Genomic DNA, 22,962 nt, shown 5'->3' on the forward strand with positions numbered 1-22,962 from the left:
ACGACGACGTCAATATTTATCAGCCGCTCCTTCATCTGAAATGTGGACGGCAACAATCAGATCAACTCATTAATCCCTCTGTCTGAGACACAAGTTCCTCTCAGGGCGTCCTGGACCTTAAAATACCAGTTAATGCCCCCGTCACATCTGTCTGTTAAACATAAAGATAGTGTCAGTCTCGTCGCAAAAAGACTGAAGGTTTCTGCAAAACCACGATGTCGCAGCCTCGATCAGAGACGGACAGAGATGGAAGACGAGTGAGATTTATTTAATCAACATTGTTTGACATGAATGACGATTTGCTGTTTAATGTGAGGGCAGCATGACGGACTACTTCTTGACCCGGGTTGGTTGGTATCTTCCTGGACTCTCTGCTGGTTGGACGTTAACCAGACATCCTTATACAGAAACACCTGACATGTAATTAGTATAATTTATTCTAAAGCAACAGTATATAACATGTTGTAACTGACATGTGTAGTAACTCCTAATCCTGCAAAACTAATGATTTCGTCTGATCCCTCGTGATTTTGAGTCTGTGTGCACGTTGCAACAGATGCAGCCCAGAGTTAAAACAGTTCATCATAACAGTCACTAAGAACCGAAGACGCAGTTTGAGTGTAATGACCACAGACGTCTTGAAGACAGAAATACAAAACCTCAGAAGCTGCGGAGGACTCCAGACGAGCCGTTTCATCCTCAGCCTTTGCTTCAGAGCTGAAGATGGAGGTTCTTTTCTTTCAGCTGGCTGCGAGAGCGAGAAACGGGAGCCGCGTCGAGGGAAATAAAAGCAGGACGCCCGCAGGCTTCATCACTCAGGCTGTACCTGTCCTCCTCTTCTCTGCCAGGAGATGCAGAAATATTCATTACATGCATGAAGAGTTCTCTCTGGCAGCTCGTATTGATCCGGCCTCTCCTGTTCTACAGCACGTATCGATCACATCGACTGCCTTTTTTAAAAAAAGTCTGTAATGAGGCGCACACTGTGCTGAGTTTCCTGCCAGACTCTCAGGTTTGCATGTTAAAGGTCGAGTCCAGGAGTTCATGTTCATTTCCTGTTTGTCCTGCGGGGAGGTGAAGTGTTTGTTACTGTATCTTCTGAATAAACATGTCAAAGTCTCTCTGGTCACGTCCCACTGAACATCCTCTACTCACACAATGAAAAATATTTATTCTCGTTAAATCAGAACTCACGTTCCTACACGTCTCCTTCGCGAGGACGACTGGACGACTGCAGATGTGCAGCCGCTCCGGTGGAGTTTCAGCGACGACCATCTGCTCTGGTTACTTGCTTCATTTGGCTTCATCTCTCCAGAATGATTCGGTTTAACTGCTTTCTAATCTAAGATTCAGCAGCGGTCATGTGCACCAGCAAACATCCGTGTTGTGATTCTGCTGCAGCACGACCACCGGAGCCGATCGTGGCTCTGCGATTCAGCAGCACCACAGAAACTTCTTTTCCCCCAGAAGTTTATTTTCGACAGTCGCATCATCCTGCACAGGGCAGGTCGATCCAAACAGGAAGTCAGACGGTGGAACGAAAATAAAACTCCCTGTGCAGACTCTGAACAGCGATCTACCACAGGGGAAGATCATTTATACAGACTGAGCCACAGCACCGACTTGTGAAACATTCCTTTATTATAAATAGATCATTTGTATAAAAAACTGCATGCTTCAATTCAACCATGGCATTTAGACATTTCACAACCAAAAGCTACGTGTTCAATTAGCCGAAAAAACAGCGACGGACTCATCTCATAATGCAGGTCGACGGACGGACGACATGAGACAAGAACCAGAAATTTTCACAACCACAAGTTTTTTTTTTTTTTTTCTTAAACGTACAATTAGAATAACAACAAATATGGTTGGTCCCCACAATTTATTTTTTGTATTTCATCATTTTGAAGACTTGTTTAAATGTTTTTTTTTTCCCCAGGTTACCATCCTGCTGCGTCTCCGCGGTCTGTCGGATGGTTTTGACTTGTGATCCTTTCGGTCGAGCCGGTTCGCTGCTGTCTGTAAACATAAAAACACCACATGTGTTGCTTCAGTTCGTCAGTCGTTCAGGTTGTTCAGAGCGCCTCCGGTTGTGTCTCCAGCTTTGACGACGTCTCCTCCGAGTGCGTCAGAGCTCCAGTTAAATGTCCCGCGACGTCTTCGTGTTGAGGGCGATGTTTTTTCACATGGCGTGGTTGGTGTAGCTGACGTAGGTGTTTTTTGTCGGCGGCACTGAGGAGAGAAAAACAAACAGTGGTTCGGTAAAATGGCAACTCCACTGAACTTTAGTCAGGTTTAGTTCAGAGGTCAGAGGCTGATTTCTGATCAGTGGAAGTCATTACGAGTCACAAAGCAGATCGGCTCCGTAGCAAAACGAACATTTGAACATTCTTAAGATTCTTGACATTTCTAGCGGCACCTTCAGGACATTTTTCGCTACTTGACATTTCTAATCAAACTGTGACGCAGCAGGATTCTGCAAGACGATTTTGTGACCATGATAATCCATCTTGCCACACTATCTGCTTGCGACCAAATCATCAGAACAATCAACATCCTTTGAGGAACCACTGACAGCTGCTGGCCCGGTTGAGGTGTAGCTGGTAAGTATTCTCTTAACCACTGTGCTTGAGGACTTGGCAGACCATCTGGTGCGTCAGGTTAAGAACTTCAAGTGTAGTTTAATTACCTTGTTAGTTTATGTTCTCCTAACTGAGCTCTCTGGTTGGGCGCCTTTCAAATCACGATGTTAGATTAACCCTCTGGACTTCGTCTTTTTAAAGCATTTGTGTGTTTTAATCCCACTTAGTTGACCTGTACCTGTATCTTCCTCTCCGACTGAACGCTGCAGGACTGGAGAGGAAGCTCAGCTCTGTGAGAGGTCGGGAGAGTAGAAGCTGATGTGAGCTGCAGCTTGTTAGATTATAAGCAGATCAGTTCAGTCAGCACGTCTCTGATGAGTAAACAATCCGACGTCTCCCACTTTTTCTGCTGACGGACCGAGAAGCTGCTTTGAAGTGAAACTCGGAGCTGTAAACAGTTTGGCTTCATCAGATCTGGTCCCAGGTGACGTCTAACAAAGTCGAGTCAACTTCCCGTAACATCCTCATTACTGCAGAGAGGCTCCACTCTCACTGCGACCGGTCGTCTTACAGTATATCTTTGTTTTGTTCGGAGAGTGATTAACGGTGTTTGTGGTTCATCATCACGTGCTGCCTGGTTGTACAGGCTGGTAAGGAAGATTTATGTGGATCCAGCACAGCCTGACACAGCTTGGCCAAAGGTACATGGACACGTATTCTCATCTCATTGTTGCATCAAATCAACTAAAACACCCACGTAAGCTCCACCGACAAACATCTGACATAGAGCGGATCAATAAATCTGTGACTAGACGCCATCTTTCCAAATCAGAGGCTCTAAAAGTTTGATGATTGACGACTGAACAGGAAAACCCCTGAACTAGTCGTGTGATTGGTCTCATGTAGCCCTTTTTAACAAAAACAAACCCAAGTGCTGGTTTGTAGTTCGACCTGTTAGGATCCGCTTTGCTTTTCCACAGAACCAGCGTAGATTTCCAGCTGCTCCTGGCTGCATGACTGCTCCTCTGCTCCTCTGCTGCTTTTATTCTCCTGCTAATAAGTCAGAACATGCGACACTAGCTAGTTTTAGCTGGTCGATGGATGAAATAACTCTGGGATTTCCTGGACGTGAGCCAGTTCTTTGGCTGTCGTATCGCAAAGAACTGGTTCCAGATCTGAACCAAAACCTGAACTACACTTGGTCAGAAAGGTAACGATGTAATTTGCACATAAAAGTTTTTACTCTAGTTCTGTCACTCTTTCTCAACTGACACGGATCCAGTTCTGTTTCGTCATGTTGAGTCGTGCTTCTGAAAAACAAACTCCTGATTTTGCTGCTTCGTGATGAAAACCTTTTTACTGTTTATCACTGAATGTGCAGAGCTTTGCTTTTGGAGAAGAAGAGTATTTACACCTGCTCCTCTGCCCAGACACTCAGGACGAGTGCGTCTGTAGTTACAGACCCACCATCGACCAGGTAGCTCTGTTGTCATGGAGATGCAAATCCCTGCCGCGCCGGGCTGACGTACCGAGTGCAGCCGAGCCTGACGTGTACGGAAAAGCCCCATTAACCTGACAGAAGGTGTGACGCAGAAGAAGTCATGCAGTGTATAAAATGTAGGCTGTGTAATAACTAAAGTAAGTATACGATCTGATGAGAAGGTGGAAGGTAAGAAGCCCCTCGGCCCACTCACCGCTGGCCTCCACGCCCTCGCACAGCTCCGTCTTCACCTCGCCGTTGGGCCGCTCGGCCGCCAGCTGCGACAGCTTGCTGGTCATGGTGGCGGCGGTGACGATGGCCTTGAAGCTGCGTTTGCGTTTGGGGACGTTCTGCTCGGGGTGGAAGATGATGATGTAAACCTTCGGCATGTAGAGCATGCCCAGGGAGACGGAGGCGCTGAGGCTGAGGGAGACGGTCAGCGTGGCCGTCTGGATGTACATCTGAGGAGGTGAACAGAGGAGGGAGGAGTCACAGGGCAGCCAATGAGATTCAGGAAGACATCGTCTTTAACAATCATCACCATAACTATGAGAAACTTTTACTGTGAAGTGAAGATCTGAGATTCTCATGACTCAAGTATCCGTCATCGAATTGGATTTTTGACAGTTTTGACTGCGTGCAGATAAAACCGGAAAGATGCACTTAAATGTTAATCTGAAGGTTTGAACTCAGCAGCAATAATTCCATCAGCCTTCATTAAAGCAACAGATGGTCGACTCCGCTCGCTTCATTTGCTGGAATCAGTCTAGTGGCTCGTGTTAGCGGCTGCTCAGGCTGATACTCTGGCTCCAGACCAGCCGTCACTTCAGAGGGTTTTTTTTAGTCTCTCCAGCTGACTGGTGGAAAAGTCAAAGTGGTGAATAATATCCTTGCTGACGTGTTTCGATCAGTTTATTTAGCTTTTTTAAAAAAATATTATTATTATTATTATTACTGCTACTGCAAAAAAAAAACCTCAACACATCTCCACATTAAAAGCTGATCAGGACGGAGGGCGATCACTGTTTTGAGCTTCTGGAAGAGTTTTAATGTGAAACATCTGCAGGAAGTTAAAAGTTTCAATGTCAGAAGTTTAACAATAATCACAAAGTACTCCTAACGTGTGAAACTGTTGGAGTTTCCCTTTAAGTCTCAGCTGTACGAGTGTTTAACTGTGGGCGCTCCATCACGCGATCAGCTGGACGATCATTAACTCATAATCTGTGTCTCTTTAAACAGGATCAACAACAGGGCGGAGAAGCACCACGACTCCCTCGCTCTGCTCATCTCGGCTTGACAGATGACCCTGAACGCATCATTAGGCTCCGTGCTGCGTTTATGAGCCAGTACGAGACTATCGATTCTCTGTGTTGTTATCTCTGTCTGCGGTGTGCTGTGAAGGCCTCTCGAGTGTAACTGCGGGTCTTTACTGACAGAAGGAGGCATTTAGAAAGCTGATCCGCCGTCAGGCGCACTGTGAACCTGACAACAGGCCGGACGAGGCAGCAGTCTTCCTCACTTCGTGCTCCAGAGCTTTAAACTAAGCTCCGAATTAAAGTTATAAATCAGGCTAACTAGTCATTCATCTATTTCTTTTTAGAGTGACAACAGCAGAGTGGAAGTCTTCAGTCACAACACTGGGAACAGATTCACGTCTGATGTCTGATGGATGTGATTTATTTGAATATTGAAACTGTGACGCTCATTCTGCAACAGTGAACGTTTTATTCACATCAGTTATCAATCAATACATATAAAAAGCTGAAGCCACAGAGCCTGAATGAGACGTCCACGCGGACACTGAAGGTAAAAAGGTCGAGTGCTTCCAGTCGTGACAGGAAACATTAAAGTCCTTCACGTTCTCCGTCGTCGCCACCGTTGATCCTGATAAAAACTCGTTTTGGGGGGTGAAAACCAACCGCCTGCTGCGGCACCAAGAAACTGAGTTATTCAAGCTCGCTCCATCACACACACACACACACACACACACACACACACACACACACACACACACACACACACACACACACACAGCATGCAGAGCTCAGCCGGGCAGCACAAACCTGTTTCCTCTTCCCACCCTCCAGCATCTGTCACAACACACCTGTGCACACGTTCCCACACAAACGCCGCCCAGCCGCCGCCGCCGCTGCCCAGAGACCACCCACGTCGCCATGGCAACCACCCCCCACGTTAAGTCGATACCTGGGTTAATGGTCCTCTGACGGAGTGTCGAACCAATGGCGGCGGGAGGGGAGGAAATCCTCGACGGGGCACCGCTCAGCCACCAGGACGGGGAAAAAAAAGGAAGGAGAGGAAGGAACAGGAGGCGACAGATGGCGGGTTTTTCCCCCCGAGAGCCCAAAAAAAACAACGACGCTGGTGATTCCAGCAACGCATCAAGGAATCATTATGAAAATGTATGACAGACAGCGAAGCATAAACTCATTTGTGGGCCTGCGAGGAGAGAACAAGCTCTGAAGTGATTTATGCGGTCGCTCCGACTCAAGCTGTTACTGCACAAAAACCATCGCCACGACCGGTGTGAAGGTCAGACGAGAGTGGAGACGTGTTGGAGGAACAGCACTCTGTGGAACAAAGTCACATTAACGGAGGTCCGTTCACCCTGATCCCCATCCGAGTATCGTCCTCGGCCTGCTAACACAGTGGAGCGGAGAACGAGATGAGATGAGAATGTGTCGCGTCAGTTTTTTGTCAGTATCGTCAAATCAGCCGTTCAAAAATTGCTTTCGCCTCGAGGGGCTTTACATCCTGTAGGTGGGTTAAAGAAACGCAAACCAAGCCAGCGCTGTTTCCTCCTCCAGACGGACCTTTTTCTAAACCAGCCCAGGAACACACTTTAACAGTATCTGTGGAGAAATGTGTCTGAAATGAAAATATTTCCATTTTATGGAATGGTGCACCCCTTCAAAAGAGTTTGAGAAACTTTAAATCCTCTGAAAGAGGAAGTTTATGAAGGTTTGCGGAGGTTAATGGAGGGCTGAGTCCAGCGACCCGACAGCTCTCTGTCTCTGCGACCTGGACGCCACCTTCCCCGCCCGATCAAAGCAGCTGGTTTAGAGCTCAGGACTGTGGGAGTCTGAGCCGAGAGCAGCTGAGGCCCCGAGTGAAACTGGAGCAGCTATAATCTGAACGCCAGAAGAGACCAGGTGGAGGAACCAGACAGGCTCATACGACACCAGAATATGCAGGACAGGTTTTCATCTTTTTGGGAGATTTTCCCCAGAGAGCTCAGAAGGAAGCTGTCTGATATATTCAGATGGATCAGAAGTTTCAGTTTTTGTTGATAATTTGATTCTGCACATTGCTGTTCATCTGTGTCTCTGCTGCAAACTAAAAATAATCGGTTCTCTTCATCCAGCCTGGAGCGAACTTTCCCCTCTCACACGAGTAAAGAAAAAGAGAGAGAAAAAAAAAAAAAAACGCTGTTTAAATGACGGCTATGGATGGCGAGCAATAACACCGCGGCTGCTATCGACTTTCTCTCTACAAGTCTGAGGCTCATAACGAAGATAAGCGGCGGAGCAAAGCTAATCGCTGCTCACAGTTCTTATAAAGAGAAGCAGAATAAATCGGTCGCAGTCAGACAACATGGACAGCAGGTTTTAATGTTGTTCATCACAACAGCGTCTCAGCGAGGGAATACTGTACTGTGAACAACTGACAAACAGATCAGGACTTTCAGAAAATAATCTCATCCATACTTAATGTTTATATGAATCAAAGATTCAAAGACAGATGAGGTTTTGCCAAAATACTCTGATTACTGCGACTCTTCAGCCTGACGAACAGTCCAGAGCTGCTTCGTTTCACATCTGTGCTGGTTTGTTACACCTCAGAGACGTGTGTGAGGCTTATTTCTGTCTAATTTCAGTCCTCCCAGATAAATCCTGGCAGTGTGTTGGCTGTCGGCGCTGATAATAACACTAATAATAGCGGCGTTAGCATATTAATATGATAAAGTAGCTCATCAGCGGAGGTCAGGAGAGTTAGAGTCCCTGGAGGAGCAGCTGTGGGCGGAAGCTGCATGTTAATCTTGTCTGGGATCCTCCGGCTGGATATTGAGGCCCGGTTCATTATGTAAGGAGGCAGCGCCGCTCTCTCTCCCAGCAGCCCCGACTCCTCTCCCTCTACCTGTGAACGGGAACGCCTCCTCGGGCGTCTGGTGGTGCGTTCAGGACCCAGCACTTCTGATGTGCTTATTAGTCATTCTTTGGCTTCTCTGTGTGTCTGTTGGCCTCAGCTGGAGTCGGCACACAGTCGACTGCTGCGTCCGCTGCTGTAAATGTCAGCGAGCGAGCGACCGGCTCCAGATTCACAACCGGACCTGAAAGATCAGCTGATTAGTTCAGGGTCAACACATTAAAGATGGGGTCTAATTATCCTTGGGGCTTTTTTTAGACTGGTTAAAATTTAATTTATGCACATCAGCGTCGGGCAAGTTTTCAACAGGTCAGCTGTGGTTTGGGTCACAATCATCAGACCTTTATTTAAAGGTCAGAACAGTCTGCATGTAACAGAGAACCAGACTGTGTAGGTGTGATATCTGCCTGTAGTTGTGGCTTCTTCTTCTTCTTCTTCCTGACTGTGGGCACATGCGGCCCAGACTGGCTTTGAACGTGGTCCTAGTTATCACATCTCTGAGTGCCTTCACAAGTTCAGATCACACAGGACGGGTTTTGGTGAAAGCGGGTCTGAATCGGGCCGGATCGATGAACTGTGTTAATCAGAAAGGCGCTCTGTGTGTTGGTGACGTTTGTAGGTTTAAATCCGTCCGAGATGAATTTGACTGTGAAGCGTTTCATGCCCAGACGCTGAATATTTCACAGAGCTTCGGGTGCTCACACGCTGAATATCTCAGCCCACAAATAGACATTCGCCTTCTTAAATAACACGGCGAGAGGCTGACTGAGTGACGACGGGCGTACGACGGGTTAATATCACTGAGCGAGGTGACAGAAACGCTCTGCTGTCATCTTCATCGACTGGATGTTCAACCTTCAAGTAGAAAATGAAGATCTGCAGCGCGGACAGGGATCAATAAGCGCTCTGTTTCACAGCTGTGTTTTAATAAGCCACTTTAATGAAGAGCTTTATCTTTATTAAGTTACTCTACACTCCCACAGAGCGACAGAGGGGGAGGAGGAGGAGGAGGAGGAGGAGGAAGAGGTTTACAGCACGATCGTTCAGGCTGCTGAGAGGATGAAACGGAAACGATGACACAGGCGCTCCTTCCTGATCGGTGTGTCGTTCCCCTCGTCCTCGTGCCTCCAACACCTTTCCATCAATGTGCTATCAGTGAATGATCTCTTATTTAGCTCCATCAACCTAACATGAAGCGCCAAAACTGGTACCTGGTGGGATAATCCTACCGAAGAGGAATGAGGAGAGTACAGATCAACTTCAGTGAATAAAACTGCGTTTGCACGTGGAAGGAGGAAGACGCGGCACGTTTTGTACCAATGTCAATACGGGAGGACTTCCGGTGGCGCTACGACAAAAATGGATGTGCAAAACCAGTTCAACTCAAGTATGAAATGAGGAAGACTGCACAGAAGTCATAAGTCAAACAAAGAGAGGATGGCAACAGTGAAGAAACAACAGCAGGAGAAGCTAACCGGAGTCTGACTATAGATATAGATATTATAAAAGAAGATTTCACCGACTTTACAGACGCAGTTCTTCTCGAGCTGCAGAGTCAAAACTCAAGCACGACAGAGGCACGAAACCCAGACAGCAGACCTGGAATCAGCCTGCCTCCAGATGAACGTCACGCTGCTGGAGTGACGGAAGATAACGAGGAGATCAGTCGCTGAATTTGTGACTGATCCATTTAAAAACAACAGCTTACATTATCTGCTGATGTGCAGCTACACGACCTCGACTCAGAGATCAATAATAGTTCATTTCCTACAGTTTCATGTTAAAGAACTGATCTTTGATCTCAATGACGAGCGGCTTTACTTTACTTAGTACCAGCAATGTTAAAACGATATTCCTCTATAACTTTTATATCTACAGACTCTGCATTAACTCACGAAATTCCCTCAAAGTGCTTCTTTCATCACAGTCGCTGCGCTCCACATGCAGACGCGACGCTCTCATAAACATATTCATCACTAAAATCTGTGATGTGTGAGCCTGGAGGTGACGCTTCCTTCAGCTCCACATCAAACACACAGTTACCTCAGCGGGCCGCTTCCAGACGGAAAGAAGAAGAAAGTGAGACATTCATTAAAAAAAAATGACCACCCCCCCAACACGCCTTCCTGAAGGAGCTGCGTCTGACAGTTATCGTCACTTTCTGACAGACAAACAACAATCAGCCGCTCTGCACGCTGTCAGCTTTGAAAGAAGGGAGGGTTTGAATGTTTTTTTTCTTCAGTTCTGGTATATTTATCTCGATCGATGGCCGGATACTGGCCCAGAAGTCTCTCTGTCCACTGGACATATGGACAGATAACAATGTTGTCTGGAGTCTGAAAGACAGAACCAGGTTTTTATGCAGACGAGAAATGAAGTTTTCAAGAGGAGGACCCACAGACCTCCTGCATGACACCAGCTCCTGCTGCGCTAACTACGACCCTGTGATTTAGAATAAAATGTAAAGCAGACATTTGTCTTTGAATTGTCCACAAAGCTGGACCTGATGAGCAGAGAGCCGCCCGCTGACAGAAATACCATTTTTCACTTTCAGCCTTAAAGTCGCTGTATGTCAGAGAAATGATGATGATGAAACTCCAGGAAATGTTTTTTTTTTTTCCTCCACGGAAGATATAAAGCATCGAGGAGAGAAAGAGTTGATGGATGAATAAATGCGGAGGAGCCTGACAGAGAGACGAAGAGCTCAGGAAGTTAAAAAAAAAAAAAGTTTTCTCTGAAAAATTCACCACAGAGTCTCAAAAAGTGTGGAGCAACTGGGACGATATAACACCTCACGGAAAGAATTACGACCCCTGAATCCACATATCAACATGTGATCTGCATCTACGACAGAATCCAAAGTGCACTTCATGTTCCGGGTCGTGTTTCTCCTCCGCGGCAGCTGCAGATTTTATTTGAAGATAAACTGAACCTGGCTGAGATTCTGTGAGCGGCTGAGTGGGAGTTACAGCCGCAGAAAAGGCCAAACCGACAGTCGATCAACAGCGCTAAATGAACAGGCCGACCTCTGACCTCCCGCGGTCTGACATTTAGCTTTAAGAGAAACTCCGACATCACTTCAATCTTTCTCTAGCTTTGAATTCTGCTGGTGTGTAAACGGAGCTAAAAGTCTCCGGCAGAGAAAAAAAAAACACTCTTGCACCAGATCATCCACAGAACAGTTTGTGGTCGAACGATTTTGCTGCATGAATCAACTCGGACTCGGATTTAAATTTTAAATGTAGACTCTGACGTGCAGCGGTTTTTATCAATACCTCAGTTCTGATTATGTGAAACCTGTCACATTATTCACATGTTTACAGCAGAAAACTCTGGTCAGATTGAGCTGCAGCAGCAGCAGCAGAGTTGATGTACAACAGCGTTCTGTGAATAATGGATGAAGAAGGCCTGAGGCGGTTGTTGTGTGTCTCTCTCGCTCCACAATTAACTGTGTGGATGCTCTGAGGTCTTAAATCAAACAGTGCATCTAGAAAAATATTAAAATACATTCCGTTTTTCTGTTTAGTTATCTTGGAAGTCTAATTCTTCTGATTCCACATCTGCAGGTTGCAGTGTTTCAGAGATTTGTTGCAGGAGAATCGTCCTCTGCCTGCGGACTCGTGTTCTCTGAAGCCGCCGTCTGCTTGACGTGACGCCTCGGTCTGTTTGGGGGACGGTGATGTAATCTTCATCTGAGCGTGTCTGCGTGTTCGGTCTGAGATCTGCTGCATCAGTCTTTTTCTCTGGGTAAAAATAACTCGTGGTAAAAACTGAGACTGCTGTCGGACATTTCTAGTCCCTGTCAGATCAGAGCAAACCTGAACATGTCAGGTACTCTCCGCTTCTTCAGACGGCACCTGTTAGTGTTTTTGGGGGGTCATCGTACATGAGATTCTTACCAGCTGCTCCCAATCCATATTATTCGAGTGAACTGCTTCAAGCCTTTGTGCTGCTGTTGTCTGATTTCCCTCACACAATCTCGAACGTTTGATTTCTCGTCCAAAGTGTCGCTGTCAGCCGTGCAGAGCGTTCCCTGTTCACATCCTAAACAACCCTTCAGATCCTTAGTAACCGAACAGTAGCAACAGAAAAAGACTGATAAACTATATTTAGAGGAGATCTCAGCGAATCGCTCCACCTGTCCTCCAGATCTCCCCGCAGACACGATAATGAGCAAAATCCTCCATCTGGCAGCTCCCTTACTGCAAACTCAACCCAAAAACTGTTGTCTGAATGTGCTAAATTTAATTCTGCTCTAATTAGTTTTGTGTCGAGAGGCTGCAGAGCAGACCGGGCTGCGCCTGTGGTGATCGGAAACTAATCAATCATCAATCAGTCAGTCAGAACAGAGTGTGGCCTACAGTGAGGCCCATTTACAAGATTTACCCCCGACCCCCCCTCAGAACGGCGTTACAGCGAGCAGTGGTTATGAAATGTGACAAACCCCTCAAGACCCTCATACGTCATCAGTCAGCATCGCCGGTGTTGATGTTTCGGCCGGACATTTTCAATATGGCGTCTTCGTCTGCGGTGAAGTCCACGAGTAAAAGTGCTCTGCTACAAGACGCTAACATTAGCAGGGATTTATAGCAACCAACGCTTCAGCCCTGCGCAGATGTTACAGGAGAGGTGCCAAGTGCAGCAAATAAGTTATTACCTAAATTATATTTCAGGCCTCATATACTGTTAAACTAATCAGCAATAACAACGTTATGTTAGCGAGTTAGCTAGTTAGCTAGTTAGCTCCTGAGACATCAACAACAACACGCTCTTCCCTCTTATGTCTTACAGCTTCATGTCTGTCAGCTCAGCAGAGACGCGCCAGCAAAGAAATGGCATCCAAGCTGAAAATGTTCCCAATATTAACAGCAAAAATTCATAAAAAGTGGATATGGGTTGCTTTGATTGATGATGATGATTGATTAGCTTGTTGTCTCGGGGAAAAAAACATATCGGAGGAAATAATAAGTTTGACTCGTGACCGTTTAGAGCTCCTGTACAATCCCTGTCAAGTTGACCTTGTCTTTGATAATGAGCTCAGCATCGCATGTATCAGCTCGCCGCCTGCTGGCATTGTTGTGTCTGAGTGTGTGTTAAAGGGTGATTGAGCACCACACACACAGCGGGCGTGGTCAGTTCACAAAACCTACCAGTAACGGAGCCTCACTGGGCTCTTTTAACTGGAACGTCTATGTAAGTTTCTCAAACTCATCACGCTGTTGTTAGCGTCTTACGAAAACATGCATGTGCGTGAGTAAATGCAGATGCTGCTGACAGCGTTAATGTCTCCATTAATAAACTCTGCTGCGAGGCAGAGCGTTACATTAAACCACGCCAGTACGTTATTCATCAGAGAGGAACACTCACCCGCTCTGCCGACTGGGCCGTGCCGAAGAAGATGGGGATGAAGGCGAGCCAGATGATGCAGGTCGTGTACATAGTAAATCCAATGGGTTTGGCCTCGTTGAAGGTCTCTGGCACGCCGCGCGTCTTGATGGCGTAAACAGTGCATGTGACCATCAAGAGGATGCTGTATCCCAGCGAGCAGATGAGCGACAGGTCGGAGATGTCGCACTTGAGGACGCCGCGAGCGTTCCCAGGATCCTGCGTGCGCTGCTCACCGTAGTCCACAAAGGTGTGCGGCGGGTCGGCGGCGAACCACACGAGGACACCGAGCAGCTGGACTGAGATCAGAGAGAAGGTGATGACCAGCTGGGAGGCAGGTGAGATGAAGCGCGGCGCCGTCACCGCCTTCTTGCCCTGCTCGAAGATGCGGTGGATGCGGTTGGTCTTGGTGAGCAGGGCGGCGTTGCTGAAGCACATGCCGAGGCCCAGGAAGATTCGACGGAAGGAGCAGACGGCAACATCAGGCGCAGCGATCATGGGGAACGTGATGATGTAACACAGGAAGATGCCCGTCAGAAGCACGTAACTCATCTCCCGCCCCGAGGCGCGAACAATGGGCGTGTCGTTGTAGCGGACGAAGGTGACGATGACAAACGTGGTGGCGATGATGCCCAGAATGGAGATGAAGACGGGCAGCAGCGCCCAGGGCGAGTGCCACTCCAGCTTGATGATGGGGATGGGCTGGCAGCCCGTGCGGTTCTGATTGGGTCTCTTCTCGTAGGGGCACAGGTCGCAGGTGAACTCGCTGGCCTGGTAGTGGTATCCCTCGCAGCGCTCGCAGTGCCAGCAGCACGGGACGCCCTTCACCACCTTCTTCCTCTCGCCGGTCCGGCAGGGCAGGCTGCACACGGAGGCCGGCAGCGAGGGGTCGCCCGTGGTCCACTGCATGCCGTCCACCTGAGGAGGAACCAGGCCGGTCAACACCTTCGTCTTCAGACAGAGAAGCCGAGCGACGGCACAATCATCACACAACGACACGTCTGTTTAACCCATCGCTCTAAATCAGAGTAAATAAATCAGCAGGTAACCATGGCAACAGCACTGATGCTTCAGGCGCCGTTAACTGACGACACACACACACACACACACACACACACACACTCAGACATGGAGGTGGATTTAAACACAGCTGATTTTCTCTTTCTCTCGGTCAGTGGACAGAAAACAGTCCCAGGTGTCGACCTCAACACAATAACAGACTCCCACACAGAGACAACTAATGTGGAAATATTGCAGGAGTTTACAAAGTTAAGAGAGCCGGTTTCACTGGAGGGATCACAGAACTGCCCCCTGCTGGTCAAGATGTCTGTTCATTATTACTTTTTCTTGATTATGTTTGGAAGAATGGGAGCAAAATGTGTGTTTCAAGTAGTTTGACTCCTGATCAGCGGGGTTTTTTTTTTTTTTTTCAATAAATGAAACATTCAGTCCTGCTGATGTTTTTCTTTTGATGCAGAACAAATCTACTGCAGCACTTGAGTAGCAATAAATTATCTTTATCTTTTCTGCTTCAATTAGTCAAGAGGACCTTGAGCTGAGAAGTTCTTTTGATTGGCTGTTTCCAAAGTCGAGAGTGAACAGTTTCATAACCTGCTGCTTTTAGTTAGTTAAGAAAGACGAGGTTAAGTTTAACCGTCTAACGGTTCCCTGGAAATCTCACTTTTCGCCATTGGGCAGGGTTTAATCAAGGCACAAACGAAAGCAAGTCTCCCAGGAAGAGACACTGTTTTCTCCGGTCACTGAAGAAACCTGGAGAAGAAGGTGAAGAAGGAGGGTGATAGAAGGTGAGACGAGAGCGAGCTGACAGACATTCACCTGATGGCGATCGCTGTGGCGTTGTGTCAAATGTTACAAATGTTTCCTATGTAAAATCTGCCATGTCGATGTTTCGGTGAGTCGTTGGGGAACCAAAAAACACAAATGAATGAATGAATCAAGATTATTGCTCCTCACGTTCAGATGCAGCTGATTGGTCCAGTGTCCGATGACCTTGTACTCTGCCGCCGACCGGTTGTTGATCTGGTACTGGAAGATGTCGTAGCGTCCGGGGGCGTCGCCGTTCTCGTTAAAGGTGACCGGAGTCCCTGCACTTCCTGTGAAGACACAGACACACGGGAAGAAGACTCAGACGTTGCTCAGGTGTCTCCAGGTAACAAACCTACCTCGTCTTCTGAAGGTAAGCGCGCCGTGTGTTCGCCGCGCCACAGGCCTCACCTGAGTGATGAGACGATGCGCTCGGTGTGATCGCAGTGTTGTTTTTGTTTGAGTCTTTGGTTTCTGCCTGTGTTGTCTTTTTAAAAAAAAAACAAAGCAGCGAGCTTTTATTTCCGAGTTTTTTCTTCTCAGTCTGAATCATCTCTTCACAGTTTCCCCGCCGCCTCGTCAAAAAAAAAACCAGCCACACAAACGTCTTGTTGCCATATTGACTAAATCCCTCCTGCCAAGTTAAAATCACATGCTGTCTGACACTGTTCACACTCAGCCTGCACTTTAATAAGAAGAAGAAGAAAAGAAAAACAAATGAAAGCAGTGCGCACAAACATTTTGATCTCAGCTGTCGACCTCTGTCAGATGTTTTCAGTGTTTCTCCTGAGCGGTGATGTAAAAACTGCCGCAGCGTTGAGACCACGAGGAATATTGATACTCTGACATTTCACATATTGTCCCACATCGTGTTTTCTCATGTGTGACTCTGTTTTTAATGATTTGTAAGATTTCGTGTGGATTTGAAAAGTTAGAGGAGCAACAAACTGAAAAGTCATTATCTGCTCACCACCATGCCGAGTTTTCATCGTCAACAAAACATTTCTGGCGCTTCGCGACGCGTTACTGAATTAAACAAAGAGCTGAATTAAATTCTCCAGAAGCCCCGAGATCCCAAATTGATTTGACAAGAAGTTATTTACACTCCTGACGGGCGGTCCGGCTCGTGGACCCACTTCACACCGGACGCTTTTGAACACTTTTGGCTTAAAAAGGTGTAAATAACAATCAAATTATAAATCTTTTTGAGCTGACTGGCTTTCCAGAGACCATAAAAAATATATATTCATATATTTAGCACATCCCAACATGAAGCATGTGAAGTGCAGTATGCCAAAAATACCAGGAAGTTCTACGACATCCCGTCACTTTCCTGGCTGTTCTGACCCACAATCCTTTGCACAGGGGAAGATACGTCACATACGTCAACACAAATCGAAATCTACTTTTTTAAGCTATCTTAAAAGCTATCTTATAGGTTGAAAATTGCCTTTCCATGTCATCTGTTTCTATATTCATGGCTGTGACACAATAACGAATCACATTTTGTTGGATTATAACACGTTTTGGAGTGTTTGAGCTTCCGGATGTTCAGTTAATCCTCCTGTACTCGACGTTTTGTTTTCAGATGCAGTCGTTCAGCTGTATTGTGCTGCTGTCGTACAGTAGCGGCGCTGCATCGCTGTGTTCGTCGCTACGGGGCAAATTTAACACCGAGGAGAGCCGAGTCTCCAACATCCGCTCGGAGACGCTGAAGCAAAGACGAAGAGCAGCAGATTGGAGTTAAAGAGCAGAACAACAACAGGAAAACAACACAGATTTATATTGAAGTGCGTGGGCGCTGGTTTGATTCTATCCTGCCCCGATTTCCTTCTTCAACATGAATAAAAGCAGCACAAATCACATCAGCGTGGCTGTGAATCACCAGAGCTCGCCTCAGGTTGTAGAAACCCCCCCAACACCTCGTCCTCTCCATCCCCCCACTTCACTTCACTTCACTTCACTTCACTTCACTTCACTTCAGAGAATCCGTGTTGATACAGAATTAACATCCTCGCTCCACGTTATCTCCGCGGTGACACGAGCTGCAGCTTTCTCACAAACACAGTAGAGACGACCCGCAAACACACAAACAAACACACAATCTGCCGTCTATAAAACAGATGTTCAAGCCTCGTAAAGAACCAGACTGATGGTTTCACGTGTTTTAGCTCATTTGATTCAAACAACACATGCTTTACGTTAAGTACATGCTAATTAAGACACTGTTATTCTGAGGATTTTGATGTCTGTCCGTCCAGATTGGATGTTTTTCAAAGTGTAGGTGCAGCTCCCTCAGGGGGACAGAAGGAGGGTCTCTGAGGGAAAGACATCAGGTAAAGACGCTACGTGAGGGAGAAGAGACAGGTGTGCTACTCTGAAAACAACAGGAAGACATTAATCATAGCTGATGTTCACTGAGAATAAATGTCCATAAATTAGCTTCGAAATCAGGAAAAAGATGCTTCAGAACTTGACGGAGAATCAGTGACAGTCTGTGTGTCCGTGGGAACATGGACGAGCCACTATCCAAATTTTAATTCCACATGAATCCAAATTATATAAAAACACAAGAAGTATCCAGATTTGATGTTGTCATGAAGAAAGATTCCGTCTCTCTGTTTGGATCTGTTCAGATCCAATCTGACATTTTGGATTCATTCTCAGGAGATTCATTTAGAGAAGTTGTTGCTGTTCTCGGGTCAGTTTTGCGTAATCAATTTCTTCAAAAACAAACAATGTGTATGTTGGTGAAGGTTCTCAGTCATCCAGGTCATGGTAGGTTCTGTATCGTAGGCAACTGGACCTGTTCTCTTCGGTTCTAACTACCTGGAGGGGAGTCGCAGAGTTTTAAACCCTGTAAACTCTGGTCGACTCTGTAAGGACGCAGTTTAAACATCTCATACTGATTTTGTATAGATTGTTTTAAGTCAGAATTCTCTCACGTCGTCGTTACCTACGCTTGTTTCCACAGAGACCGTCCTCCAACACTTAAACTACTGAAGCGCTCGTTCAAGGTGATTTTATTGCAGCCATCAGTGACGTCACAGCTGCAGTTTGGAATCAAATCAGAGCAGAAAGAGACCCGACGCTCCATTAATCTACTCATTCCTTCTCAATGGATCCCACAGCAGCAGCAGCAGCAGCAGCAGCTCTTCTTCACCACGCTGACAGGAAATGTGTGGACCGGAGCTGAGCGAGGCCACGGAGTTTCACTGAACAGGTCTCCTGTATGTGTTGTTAGCGAGAGACCTTGGCGGACGGTCGGAGCTGCAGCCTGGCAGGTCGTCTATTCATCGGCGTGATAAAAACCTCTGAGCATTTTGCTCTCTGCATCCTGCAGCTTTACATCCATTCAGGCTCATTTGCCGATCGTTAAACTGTGAAGATGTTCTGTCGATCTCAACCTCGCCGAGTTTTGATCATTTCTGATTTCACACTGAATTACCTCGAAGCGTTCGCCTGTCAGTCAGTCCCGTCAGATGTCTCCATCTCGCGTCCACTTTTACAAATCTGTCATCGCCCACCAGGAATCCTGACAGGTCACGATTGCTGGTGGGGTGATTACGCATGCTGAAATTGCGGAGCAGGTTTGTGAAATTATGTTTCAGCTTTTCAAAAAGAGTGAGAGGGAGAGAAGAGACCCTGCAGACAGCCGATAACCTGAGAGTAGTTTAGTGGTTTTATTTTCAATTAAAAGTAGAAAAAGTCAGCCCAGAAGCCACGATAAAATGTTGGCTGTTCAAGTTCCCATCAAGTCAGAAATTGCAGTTTAAGGGCCTGTGTCCACGGAGGCTCTTTTTAATTGTTCCCAACGAGGAGCGAGCGGCTGCAGCAGCAGGCGGCCGCTCAGAGAAAAGACGCTTCTACAAACGCTTCCAGTCAAAAATCTCTCAGAAACTTTCTCCTGGATAATATTCTCGTTTTATTCATCTCCTAAGGATCATGTCATCCACACACACACACACACACACACACACACACACACACACACACACACACCCTCCTCGCTCTGACGTCCCGATGTCAAATAAAACTTTCATGTTCCAACAAACCGTGCGATCAGATGTGTTCGTCTCATCCATTTTGACACTTTTACGATCATTGAGTGTTTAAGAATCAGGTTTTTTACATTTAAAACAAAAGCAAAGGAAGTTCCACCACTGACGAGCAGCGATTGGTTAAATCACAGTCTGTTCTCGTCTCTGACTGGCTGACGACTGGTCGACTGAAACCACGAACTGTACTCTATGCACAGTTGTGTTTATGCACTCGTTGATGTTTCGTCTCGGGAGGGTTATATGACATGAGATCCAGCTGAAAGTGTCACAAGAAAGAGAAAGATTGTATTTTCCCCAGATGTCGAAAACTGCTCCTTTAATCCTGAAGTTCACACGGCGCGGCGACAAACCGCTGAGCTCTCTGCGGATGTTTCCTCTTCCTGCTTTGTTCAGCAGTTTATAAAAAGCTGCATATTTGAAGTGAAGTCACAGCGGGAGGAGAGCTCTTCACATATTCATCACTTCACTCACCTACAGTATCTCCCCCTCCTCCTCCCCCATCGCTGATCTGACTGTAAAGGGTTTTTCTCTTCCTGCAGCTCCACAGGGTCAGTCACGCTGCATCCCTCTTAAAAATGGCAACAACAAGCTTTTATCGCCTCTCAGTAAGCATCCACTGTCCAAATGAATCAGGGGGGATCTCCCTGAAGCCCCCTCCTCCCCCACTCCTCTCCCTCGCTCTGCTGATCGTGTTCGAGCAGGACTCTAAGATGGCTTCAGCACAGCGGACGCTAACATTAGCACAAGCGTCTCAATTAGCCTCAGCGACGCTCCTCTAAAAATAAGCGCACAGGCGAGGAGCACACGGGTGAGTTAGCGATTAGCCCCCCCGGCCGCGGCCGCCGCCGCAGCAGAGGCCCGCTTCGTGCTGGATTCTCTGCGTGTCATACACGGAATTATGGGTAACCTCGCTGCCCCGCGTTCGGTGAAGTGAAGCATAAAGAAACAGAAAGGCAGCCAGAGTTTGATTTATGTCAACGTTTGATGTATGTGAAGGTCCAGCGGAGCATGCTGTTCACAGATTCACACAGGAAAGCCCCAAACGAAGCATGACATGACCGTGTGTGTGTGTGTGCGCGTGTGTGTGCGTGTGTGTGTGTGTGTGTGTGTGTGTGTGGAGGCCTTAATAAGCTCAATCAGGCAAAAATCACACATGAGCCAAATGCTGCTGAGCCAGGATTCAGTGATGATGCACGTGTGCCGCTGCAGCGCTCGGAAGCCTGAGGAAACGATCTGAGGCTGCAGATTAACTCGTTATCATCTTCTTCAGTTCATCGCTGAGACTATATGACGAATTAAAGCCGCCGTCAGCCCGTCGTAACCCACAGACCCGTCGATTCCTCTGTAGGTGGCGAGGATTAGTTCAACTAAAGAGAAGCAGGAACATACTGGAGATGTTTGCTTCACAACTGAGCAGTTAAATGACTGAAAAATGTTCTAAAATCAAAACTTCATCATTACACAAAAAATGATCAAGGAGTGTTTAGTGTCATTTCTCTGTACATTTTCTTATATTTTTCTGACAAGAAAATAAGTCAAAACCAGAGAGAATAAATTAGAAGCTGAGAATTTCTTTATGTTGCAGTTTTCCATTTGTTTACGTTGAATTTCCTGTTGGTTAGGATTAGAAAAACATCCCAAAATATCTCTTTTGGTCGCCACAAACACCAATTTGTGGTCTGACTTTTGACACCACAAACATTTGATGGAAATGTTTCCAGGTCTCCTTAAAAAAACAATTTAAAGTCACCACAGATGAAAATGTCTCCAGGTTTCTTGAATTTTGACGGAGCTATTACAGATTAAATGTAAAGCGAAGGATTGCGCGGCTCAATAAACTTTTCGGTGTGATTTTTGAGGATCAGTCATAATCCTGAAACTGCTGCTTCTACTGAGAAGAGACTGAAAAGTTTCCACCATGTCATAAAAAAAAAAACTTGGTCCTCTCAGAGATATCAGAGCAGGAACACACGCACATTATTTTCCTGCAGAGTGAGGTTTTCTCCTCCGGGCTTCAATCTGAAAGACGACTGACTAATCTTCCTGTCTGTGACACGTTTCCTGTTTCTGCCCTTGTTTGCTTTAATTCACTGAACGAGGCAACGAACTGTTTAATGTTTAAAAACGACGGCGTGCCGCCCCGAACCAGCTTTAACCGAGCACAGATTTACTGTTTCAGGGCCCGCAGCTGAAATTCACCGCTGATTCAATGTTTAATGTCTCTCCTCCTCCTCCTCCTCCTGAAGAAATAACAGCCAGCAGCTCCTCACATCCATCAGCTGCACAGAGATGAATCCCTGAGAGCGCATCACCCACAGAATCTGCTCCATCTCCTCCTCGCTCTGTTTTATTTTTGTCCCGCATCTCTCTGTGCTGAGCAGGTAGATAGAAAAATTATTCAAATTGAATCCCTGCAGGTAGAAGGGTGGAAAGGAGGAGGAGGAGGAGGAGGAGACATATGGAGATATAAGAGAAGATCTTCTGTATGATGTATTATAATTTACAAGAGGAATCCTGGTGGAGAGGAAAGTAAAGAAACCAGAGAGGAGGAGAGGATGTTTCTTGATTTCAGACATAATTATTGAACGAAAACAGGTTTTGTTGGTTGAACGGAGGACGAGAAAGTGACGCTATGAGTGAGGAGACAAACTGTTTAAAGCATTTTGAACAGAAAAGCCTTTAACACCAGAGATGGCGGCTGTCTGACAAACATCCCAGCATCGTCTGATTTATAACAGCCGGATCAGCAAACGAATTATTGAGCAGAAAGTTGAAATTCACGACCGTTTCAGCTGATCTGACGCGGCTGCAGACGGATTTTGTGAAGCCATGGAAGAGATTTTATTCAACCGAGCACGTATGAACACGAATAAACGACTTTGTTTGGATCTGACTGCATCCGGAAGACGTTAACACTTGTTTTAAAAGTCTTTCAAACTCAGCGCCACCTGAACTTACCTGCGTGATGAGTTTTCATCACAGCCCATCGAAGTCAGAGCTGATAAAACCCCCCGTGACGATCAGCGACCTGACCTGAGTCAACTGATGTGGGAGTAAATGCTGCTTGTGCACATTTACACTGACGATAAAAGCCAGATGTTGAGTCCAACACGTCCAGATATTAACCTGTCACTGCACATCCTGGCCAGATGTTCAAATGAGTGAACTGATGCCCGTCTCCCTGTTCATTCAGATCGAGGTCTCGTCAGTCTGAAACGTTACCCAGACAGCTGCTGGGAGGCCAGAACGACCTAAAAACACGACTGATGTATGGACTGAAAAATGAAAAACAGAATCTCACTCAGCGTGTTTCTTGTTGCTTCACTGAGACTCCATCATGTTTTAGCTTTGTTTGCTTGGGGATTATTCCCTTTATTTCTTCCCTTGGTGTCTCTGTTTATCACGTGTTGGTAGTTACATTATGTGATTGTGTATCTGGTCTCTGACAAACACGCTCACCTTG

General features: G+C 46.5%; 1 protein-coding gene across 2 annotated transcripts in view; it reads right to left on the reverse strand.

Moving 5' to 3' along the window:
• Positions 1-1,623: 1,623 nt before the first annotated feature.
• The window catches only part of grm8b (glutamate receptor, metabotropic 8b), a 93,450-nt gene continuing 72,111 nt past the window's right edge, over positions 1,624-22,962 (reverse strand). For both annotated transcript variants that reach the window (XM_037107980.1, XM_037107979.1), the window contains exons 8-11: positions 15,589-15,728; positions 13,597-14,532; positions 4,280-4,526; positions 1,624-2,235 (exon numbers count right to left, since the gene is read on the reverse strand). In XM_037107980.1, coding sequence (XP_036963875.1) covers positions 2,186-2,235; positions 4,280-4,526; positions 13,597-14,532; positions 15,589-15,728 — 1,373 coding nt within the window. In that variant the 3' untranslated portion in view covers positions 1,624-2,185. The remainder of the gene's footprint in view (positions 2,236-4,279; positions 4,527-13,596; positions 14,533-15,588; positions 15,729-22,962) is intronic.

This window comes from Acanthopagrus latus, chromosome 8 (genome assembly GCF_904848185.1).
Source record: "Acanthopagrus latus isolate v.2019 chromosome 8, fAcaLat1.1, whole genome shotgun sequence".
Taxonomy (NCBI): Eukaryota; Metazoa; Chordata; class Actinopteri; order Spariformes; family Sparidae; genus Acanthopagrus; species Acanthopagrus latus.